Genomic DNA, 10,178 nt, shown 5'->3' on the forward strand with positions numbered 1-10,178 from the left:
AACCTGTTTGGCTTTTCAAAAAATGAACACTAAAAAAATTTAGCTGTAATTCCCCCCCTCCTTCTCTCTCTTTCCCCTCCACCTTGAAAACAGGGATGAAAGGGGAGGAGAAAGAGAATAAGTAGAGAAGGATGAGAGAAGGAACTAAAATAGTTTCACTGAAAAAATGGAAAAATTCAACTAAAATGAAAAATTTCTGAAAAAAATGTTTGGTTTGGTCAGAAAGACATTTCTCATCAAATGTGCTTTTGATTTAAAAAATTAACATTCTATTCTGAATGAAGGATATAGTGTATCCTTTCCAAACTTACAGTATTCACTTGAGTCAAGATTTAAGTTTTTAGTAAGTCTGCTTGTTAGGGATTCAGTTAAGACATTCAGCATGGCTACCAGTGCTCCTTTTCTAAGCCTTTCACCACCCAAGTCAATCCTCATACTGAACAATCAAGGGGTACATGTGATTGCTGACCATGTTTAACAATTATATGCTCATGTGTTTTGATGCTCTAGAGAAGAGTGGATTGATTTAAATCACAGATGTTAATTATGATTTAAATCTGCAAGCAGGAAACGAATTAAATAATCAATTTTAATCGCATTTTGCTCTTGTACTGTTTATTTACTTTCTTAAAGAAAGGTTGATTCTCATTGGTTCATGACCATTAAAAAATGCTGATTTGCAACTAAATATAGCCTTTTCACAAAATTTGGTGTTTCTTTTTGCTAACCAGGAGAATATACCATATCTATACAGATTTATTGAAGCAATTATATAAATTCACATTTATCAGATTATTTTTACATTTATTATTTTAGAAAATGTGGGATGATGTATTTCTTCTTTACACGATCATGATCAATTATTTTACTTGTGATTTGTGTCATGCTCTGTTTGGATGGAAAGTCAAGTAAAATGAATAAAAAGCATTTTATTATTATTATTAATCATAACAAATAAAGCTACCTTAAATGTGCTGAAACATAAGGAAAAAAAGTTTATCAAAAAGTTAATTTAAACTTGTTTTTCATTTACAACTTGCTAACTTATTAAACAAAACAAGAAGTATCTTTAATTAGTCAATTGAACAGATTATTTCTGGTCACTGTCCTTCAGGATTTTAGAACTAGTAAACTTCATCTTCTAACATCTATTCATAGATTGGAAGAGGAAAACAAGCTTTCCTACTTTTTCACCTCCCAATTTGTTTAATGAACTTGGAATTGAATTGAACTAGTTGAATAAACTGAAATGAAGAAAATATTCTCTCCATACCTATGGAAGAGACTATTGCTGTCAAAATCTGATTTAGCACGTCAGCAAACTGATTCCAGATGCTTAGCACAGACTTCCACCTGTTCAGTGGTTTTACTTTCTTTAAAACTTGGCAAAAAATATGTACTACTTATATTTTTGTATTTAAATTATTTTAATAGACTATAAGTTTAGGCCTTTATATAGTTTGTCAATTTCAAATTTAATGTTAAATAGGTTTATTTTAAAAAGTAAGCCTGTATTTAATATAAATTACAAAAATCTGATTGAAATAAAAAGATCCAACTTTTCTCCACCTTGATCTATAGCTGCACTGGCTTTCTTAAATTACATTGTATGTAGGTCTGTCCGTGGTTTTGTATTGCTGTGTGTAAGCAATGAGAGGAATGGTATGAGATTACAATTTTTTTTCTGTATGGTTTAGGAATGTTTATATGTGATCTATGCTGTACATGATTGTGAAAAATTGCTATTAGTTTCCATGTAGTAATTTCAGAATTGGATGCAGTGATACATTATATATGTATGGTCAGAATTAAAGTTGCACATCGGTTATTGAGGATGAGGCTGAAGATGTGGGCTGTGGAAAGTAAAGACTTATTTTCCTGGCTATAGATTCCAGCAATTGTCACTCACAATTATATGTGTTTTTTGTGGGGGGAATTTCCCAGGTTTTTAATGCATAATCCTCCTTGGAGAGCCCCAATGGCTCCCATGCCTGCTCCCCTAACTCCATCACAGACTTTCATTCCTCTTTCATGTCCCTACACAGAGCCCCATTCCCCTCCCCACAGCACCCCTCAGAGTACAGTTCAGATTGCACCATGCTTGCCCCCAAAGAACCATACTCCCTCCAGATCCACTACCTTGCTATATGTCCACCCTACCTTGCGCCTCTACTTTCTGATATATATTGAGCAGCCCTCCTGGTGAGGGGCATGGTTAGCAAGCCTATAGCAGGGCCTGAGGATATTAGCGAGGTTCTGGGATGGAAGAGGTTAATGGGGAATGTAGAGTGATTATAAAGGAGAAAGCAGTTTTGATTAGAGAATAATCGGGTTGTGTGCATTGCCTGAGCCTGGGGCTCAGTGCCAGGACATCATGGTTAAAAAGCCTCTCCCCGCACTGCTGCCTGGTGATGGATAGAGGTGGTTAATTTAAAGAGCTCTGTATTAATGTATGAGGCACAGGTTATTAATTGCTAACTAAAAAGCCTTTGAGAACAATTTAGATATTCTTGAAAACAGGAAAGTCAAAAATCTAGGTGGCATCCCAGAGGGCATGGAACACTGACCTGTTAGTTTTCCTGTAAAACAACTGGCAGAATGATTGGACAGTGTAGCAATTACATGCCTTGTCTCTCTACTGGCAGGAGGGAAACGATATATAGGAAAATCTACTAGAAGTGGGAGGGTGAGCTGCAATACGCTGCCACTTTTAACAAAGCGAGCAGGAATGCACAAATATGAATATTGATCTAGCAGCTACTGAAGTCATACAACATCTCTGTTTAAAACTGAGCAGGAGTTTACTGAGCACAAAAAAGACAATGCAGGAAGGCTGAAATTCATCTCCTGTACAGAGGGATCGCACATGGCCTCCCCACAACTTAAATTCCATTGAAGTCCTCAAAATAAAGCTTAAGTGGGACTTGAGATGTGACTAGTCCTTATACTGACCTCCCTTCACAGAGATGAATTTTACCCAAAGTGCCTTTGTGATGGGATCCCTGGGGTACAACCTGGAACTGGGTTACCGCTGTGCCCTCTTAACTCTCCAGCTGGGGCTGTCTCTCACAATGCTTTGCTAGTGACAAGCAGCAAACCCCCTCCAGGCGCTGTTATCACTTAGCACAACGGCATGTGGAGCCTATGTGGACTGAGCTAGATTGCATGAATGCTCCCAGAGCTACTCACAAATCACACAGAGAAAGGCACCAGCAAATCTCCAAAGCCAACAGCCTTGCACCCCAGAAATGTACCATCTTGCCTTGGTCAGAAGCCTGACCAGTGTAAGCTCATTACCTAGTCCTCCCCTCCCTCGACGTGAGAGTACACACAATAGCCTCTGTAACCTGAGCTGCGATTTCCCAAGTACTTCAACCAAAACACACAGTTTCAGGTAAAATATAAAACAGATTTATTAACTAAAGAAAGATTGATTTTAAGTGATTATAAGTGGTAGGCACAAAAGATCAGAGATGGTTACCAAAGAAAATAAAAGGTAAGCGCACAATCAGAATCTTAAACCTTATTACACTAGGCAGTATTTTTGTTAGTTAGTTTTGTTCGGTTTTCATGATTGGTTGAATAAACGGATCACTGGTCCTACATTTCAGCCTTACCTGGTATGCCTTCAATTTTAGGAAGAAGCCTGAGGCTCTGGCATGTGATACTCCGGGAAGGAAAGTTGTCTTTCAGCAGGCCAAATTTATTGATAACATCTGATGTGTCTCAATCTCTTATTTGGCTTGGCATTTGAAATATGGCAAGGCACTTTTTCCAGTTTATTGGTATCACTTTTGGTTTATGGCATTGCTGAACATGAGAAGGATTGCAGAATAGGGGTCCTTTCTAAACATCTTTGACATATTGCAGGGACAATAGACATTACACTTACCTTACAAATGTGATGTTGGAGCTCAGGTGCTTTGTGTACCTCTTCCCACCTTAGCGCCACAGAAGGAATTACTCCCAAATACTGTTTTAAAGGGTCTGAGAATATGTTTTATTAAATCTTCTATGCTATTTCAGTGTTCTTCAAATAAATGGGCCAAATCTTGAACAGGTGTAAGGTTAAAATCTTATTTTTAAATGGATAAAAGGGTATTTTGAACTTCTTGTTCTCAATTACTATTTCCATTTACAGTATTTTTTATTTTTAAGAGGTTTTAATGGACACCATGAACCTGTTTAGTTCCAAACCTCCCTTACGAGAAGGTCACTCTTATGCTGCATTGCTGGATAAATGTTCTTAATTCATTTTTTACATTAACTGACCCTGATCAGCCTAGTTATAGGAGAGAAACTGCACAGATTGCATTAGCTGATGATCTCCTCCTAGCAGTGGATGAAGATAAAGTATCCACGCTGATTCTTTTACTTGGTTGGCAGCCTTTGATTCTGTTGACAATGAGATTTTTTTTTAACCGTTTGCAGGCACTAGCTCTTGCACTGTCCATCCTTATCTTTCTACACAACTCAGAGTTGGGGGCAGTTGTTATTCTGCCCTAAGAACTCTCTCTTGTGGGTTGGTCTCGGGGATAGGTATGGTCATCTCTCATTTCATGTGCATGAGGCTTCCAGAGTGTTAGTGAGGAGACATGGATTGCAGTAGTATTGCTGCTAACAACACCCTGCTTTAGGTCTCTATCCTGTGACCCAGCTGGGAGCTGTGGAACAAATTATCTAGTGCTATGGTGAGATCCTGGGTAATGTTGTTAGGCTGGGAGAAGCAGCCAGAAGAGTTCATGGAACTCTGGCAGACCAAAGGGTGGAGTGCCCCTCATACAGGGAGTGTGACCACCATTTCTAAAACAGGTGCAAAACATGAGGGTGTTGTCAGATCCTGGGCTGCTCCTGGATGTTTGGTAGCAGCTGTGTCTAAGAATGCTATTATCTGTCTGTTCCTAGTAAGACAAGTGTGACCTTTTCTTCCAAATGCAGACTTTGCCACAATTAGCCGTGCCTTTGTCATATCAAGGTTGGATTGCTGTAATGTCCTGGAGCTATACTTTAGGACCATCTGGAAGCTGAAGCCAGTGTCGAATGCTGAAGAGCTGTGCATTGGAAGCATGTTAGACCAGTACTCTGGGATCTGCATTGGCCTCCAATTAGCTTCCAGGTAGGGTTGCCAACTTTCTGACGGAACAAAATCGAAACCCTTGCCCCGCCCCTTCTCCGAAGCCCTGCCCCACTCCTCCCTCTGTCGCTCGCTCTCCCTCACCCTCACTCACTCGCTCATTTTCACTGGGCTGGGGAGGGTCCCTTTTCGACCGGGTGTTCGGTTGAAAACTGAACACCTAGCAACCTTATAAAATCCAGATGCAATTCAAGTTGTTTGTACCCTTTAATGCACATGTGTCAAACTCAAGGCCCGCGGGCCACATCCGGCCCGCCATACAACTATATCCGGCCCGCGAAATCGTTTTATATATCTGTTTTTAATGGCCCTGTGATATGACGCCCCAATAACACACACTACAAATCCCATGATGCAGTGCAATTGCCGCCAACGGCAAGCCGCGGTTCAAGTTCGCGGTCTGTTGATGTATACAACGCTAATATCAAATCAAAGCTAGACCCCAACAATGGCCAAGAGAAAACTTGATTCTGAAAACCGAGGCTTTCAAAGCCGGTGGGAGAATGAGTATATGTTTACTGAAATTGCAGGTAAACCAGTGTGTCTCCTTTGCGGGAGTAATATCGCTGTAATGAAGGAGTATAACCTAAGACGGCACTACGAGACGAAACATGAGAACAAATTCAAAAACCTGAGCGCAGGACAGAAGCTACAAAAGGTAGAGGAGTTGAAGAAGAATTTGACATCCCAGCAGACGTTTTTCACCAAAGCAAAATCACAAAGTGAAGCTGCTGTGAAAGCAAGTTTCATTGTGGCCGAAGAGATCGCCAAATCAGGACGGCCGTTTACCGAGGGGGAATTCGTAAAGAATTGTATGATGAAAGTGTGCGACGTCCTTTGTCCAGATAAAACGCGAGCGTTTGCAAATGTAAGCCTCAGCAGAAACACTGTTGCTAATCGGGTTTGTGAGATGGCGACTGATTTGAAAACACAGTTGATTGAAAGAGCAAAAGATTTTGTTGCATACTCCCTTGCCGTGGATGAAACTACTGACGCGACTGACACTGCACAGCTGGCGATATTTATCCGTGGTGTGGATTCCAATTTGTGCGTAACAGAGGAAATACTGGACATTAAATCGATGCACGGGACAACGAAAGGAGAAGACATCTTTGGAAATGTATTTCAAAGTGTAACCGACATGAAACTGCCATGGGAAAAACTCGTTGGACTTACAACAGATGGCGCACCTGCTATGTGTGGTGAAAAAAATGGACTGGTGGGAAGGATGCGCTCAAAGATGCGGGAGGAGAACTGTGCCGGTGAGTTGACAGTGTATCACTGCATCATACACCAGGAATCGCTGAGTGCTAAAGTCCTAAAAATGGATCATGTGATGAACACTGTAACACAAACCGTCAACTTTATCAGAGCCCACGGTTTAAATCACCGCCAATTCCAGTCTTTTCTGCGGGAAATAGATAGCGAGTTTGGCGATATGCCATATCATACGGAGGTCCGGTGGCTAAGTCGGGGAAAAGTTCTCAAAAGACACTTTGAGCTGCGAGAGGAAATCTGCCAGTTCATGGACAGTAAGGGGAAAGACTGCACAGTTCTGCGGGATGAAAAGTGGAAATGTGAGTTGGCGTTCCTGGCTGACATAACGTCGCATCTTAGCGCTTTAAACCTTCAACTCCAGGGACGGGAGCACATAATAACCGATATGCATGATGCAGTGAAGGCATTTCAAGTGAAGCTGCGCTTATGGGAGACACAAATGCACCAATGCAACTTGTCTCACTTTCCCTGTTGCCAAGTAATACGGAACCAAGAAAGTGCCACAGTTTTCCCAAATGCCACCTTTGCTGAAAAACTCAGCGCGCTGCGCACTGAGTTCGCACGGCGCTTCAGTGACTTTGAGGCACAGAAAAGTAACTTCGAGCTGCTTCGCAACCCATTTGCAGTCGATGTGGAAACCGCACCTGTAGAAATGCAGATGGAGCTGATAGAACTGCAATGTAACGGGACACTGAAGGCAAAGTACGACACTGCGGGGCCAGCACAGTTCACTCGCTTCATTCCTGAAGCGATGCCGCAGCTCCGCCAACATGCGGCTCGAATCCTGTCCATGTTTGGCAGCACATATCTGTGCGAGCAGCTGTTCTCTGTGATGAAAATTAACAAAACGTCACACAGGAGTCGCCTCACTGATGAACACCTGCAATCGATCCTGAGAATCTTCACAACACAGAACCTAACCCCAAACATAAACGAACTTGTTGCAAAGAAAAGACTCCAAGTATCAGGCTCTGACTAAATAGGACAAGAAAATGGAATGTTATGATTTGTTATGATTATACTTTTGCTTTAAATTCAATTTTTTATTTATATTTTCAGATTTTTTAATATTCCAGCATGTACAGATTTTGAATGTATTGTATTGACAGGATATTTTTTTATGAAGAGCAAAATATTTTAAGTTGAAATGTATTTATTTTGGAATGATATCCTGTATTTTGGTTCATATTAATGGTTAAAAAACATAAATATTTAGTCTGTTAAATAAATGGTTATACTGTTCGGCCCGCGAGTTTTGAGTTTTGGCCCCCTGTGCAATTGAGTTTGACACCCCTGCTTTAATGGTTTGGGACCTGCTTACCATGAAATCATCCCCTCCCCTCAAATGACCGATTGCCGCAGCTGAGATCAGCAAAGGTGCTCAAGTTTGAGCTCTGGCAACAGAGGGAAGAACTCCACTAGCAAAATGTGTCCTCAATTCTGGGACTTGCTCCACCCCTTGGTCTGCTAGAGCCCAGATTTGTCAGACTTCTGGACGTGCTGCAAGGCCGATCTTTTTTTCTGTAAGGTCGTTGCAGATGGGACTAAGGTAGATATATTTATGGGCAGGCCTTTCTTTATTTTGTACTTATTAAATTATGAGGTAGGGGCCTATCTAATGCTTTGGGCACCTATAGTTTTATTTCATAGATTGGAATAAATAAAATACACATTTAAAGGTTTGAATTTTATACCAGGTTTTGTGCCATCCTGATATTTAAAACAGCTATTAGCTTGTAGTCAAAATAGAAATACAATGTAAAACCATTAAGAAAATACAGCTAAACAGAAACAGAATGTGAGCATTTCAGAAATCAAGTTAAATATTAGCAATTTTAAAAAAATCATACATCAGCTAAAGTTTTTTAAAAGACTATCCAGTGAACTGAGAATGACAAAGGTAGGCACATAAAAATATCTACTTAGAAGTTCCTTTTTAGCTCATTTCACTATAGCAATCCTAAAACAAACAACAGAAGGTGACTGAGAGTGTGAAATTCTGCTATGTAATTTACAGATATTGATTGTTGTGGGGGAGATATCACAGTGTGTACTGGCTTCTGGCACTGAAAGCATGTGGGATCATGGGACCAGTAAACAAAAACACAGCAAATTTTTGTGTTGTAACTCATATGAAACATAGGGCCTGATTCACTATTGCATTAGTTCATTTATTTTTAAGCTTGGGGTAATTACATTGATTTCAATTGATAAAGAATGATATCTGGGCAGTCATATAGGCATAAAATTGCAGTAAATCATACTACTTGTTTTTACAGAAATCCTAATCCATGGAGACACTATAAACTGCCTTCAGATTTCAGTATGTGCTGAAAATAAGCTACAAACACATTTAGCTTCTGGTTTATCCCTCGTATTTTATTACAAATGTAGCCTACAAACCACAATATTTAATTTGTTTAGAAAACTTAGCAGCAGAAGTCATGTGAAAAAACTTGGTGTCAGCTATTATATACATTGGTGATCTCATCTAACTGAGCATTAACAAATCCACACAATATACCAAGCTGACATCCAGCAATTGCAGATCATAAAACTTCTGTCATTGGGTCACTGATGACTCAAATATCTGGTTTCAAAAAAAGCCTGTAAATCATGTTAACAAGTTGTTATACTTTAATCGTATGCTACCTGAATTCAGTTCTCATGCTCAGTGTGTCTGTGCTTGTCAAATTTCACATAACAAGGCAATGGCCTAGGAATTTGCTTTGCTCTGCTCTTTCAGGTATAACTCTATCAGTACAAGTAATTGATTTATACTGCTGTGGATTGTCAGAACATCACTGAAGATGATGCCTATAACCACCACCTTTCATTTAAGATAGCTGTAGGAAAATATTAAGCTCCTTCATAGCAGCACTCGTTAGCACATGTGAGTCCACCCAGGAATTAGAACTAGGTGGGAAGAGGGCTATGCTGGGTGCTGCTTTGGGTAAGTGTGTGTGAGGAGAGAAGGCAGCAAGGGAGTAACAAACAAAGCCTGAACAAGCACTGAGCATATGCTCCTGAAAAAACCTAGGTAGAGGGTTTGGAGCTGGGTGCTAGTTAAAAGAACCAGGAGGCTGGGAGCAACTGTCTCCTGCTGTTTGGTTCCTCCTATGTTCAGGAAAACAGGACTGTGTGCATTCTTTATATATAAAGATTGCATCAAAGGTACCTTACCCCATCAGTTTCTCCTCCCAACTGGAACAATGTGCAAGATCCTGAATTTTTGGCTAGCTGCTACGGCCGAAAGAGGAAGCACCACTATAGTAATTCAAATGTCAGTGTTTATCCAGTGGTCATCTGAGGTACTGCAGTTATTTCCCCTCTAAAGAAAATTTCTTTCTATTGATAATCAAGGGCAATACACAAACCACTCAATACATGTGATTGTCCTAAAGCTCAAACCTGTGAATATGGGAAATCACTTACCAAGTGAGGTCCAGGGATGCTGACTTAAACTTATCCCAAGCCATAGGGCATTGGTAAGATGCACAGTGAGCTCCTCGTCCATGTGCCATTAATCTGGGGGGGAGGAATTAAAAACAAGGGGAAACAAAACAGGCTGTTAGATCCCTCAGAAGTTCCTCTCAGCCTTCGGTTGTCTTGGAAAGACTAATTTTGTGTTATTTGTAAGATTTGTGACCCATGTCACAAATCCCTTCTCTACATCAGGAAGAGGGGGAAATTGAACCCAGGTTTCCCACATCTCCGATGAGCCTTCTAACCAGTGGGATGAAAGTTGAAGGGAGGGCTCCTCCTT

At 40.4% G+C, this 10,178-nt stretch overlaps 1 protein-coding gene across 1 annotated transcript; it reads left to right on the top strand.

Annotated features, from left to right (window-relative positions):
• Nucleotides 1-4,254: 4,254 nt before the first annotated feature.
• On the top strand, nucleotides 4,255-7,654 carry LOC135982237 (general transcription factor II-I repeat domain-containing protein 2A-like). The gene has a single exon (XM_065587943.1). The coding sequence runs from the start codon at nucleotides 5,583-5,585 to the stop codon at nucleotides 7,389-7,391; it is 1,809 nt and encodes a 602-aa protein (XP_065444015.1). The 5' UTR covers nucleotides 4,255-5,582; the 3' UTR covers nucleotides 7,392-7,654.
• Nucleotides 7,655-10,178: the final 2,524 nt, after the last annotated feature.

Source organism: Chrysemys picta, chromosome 3, assembly GCF_011386835.1.
Source record: "Chrysemys picta bellii isolate R12L10 chromosome 3, ASM1138683v2, whole genome shotgun sequence".
Classification (NCBI taxonomy): domain Eukaryota; kingdom Metazoa; phylum Chordata; order Testudines; family Emydidae; genus Chrysemys; species Chrysemys picta.

Bases quoted from the DNA above. Each gene is read 5' to 3' on its own strand.
- LOC135982237 (XM_065587943.1), top strand. From the start codon at position 5,583: ATGGCCAAGAGAAAACTTGATTCTGAAAACCGAGGCTTTCAAAGCCGG.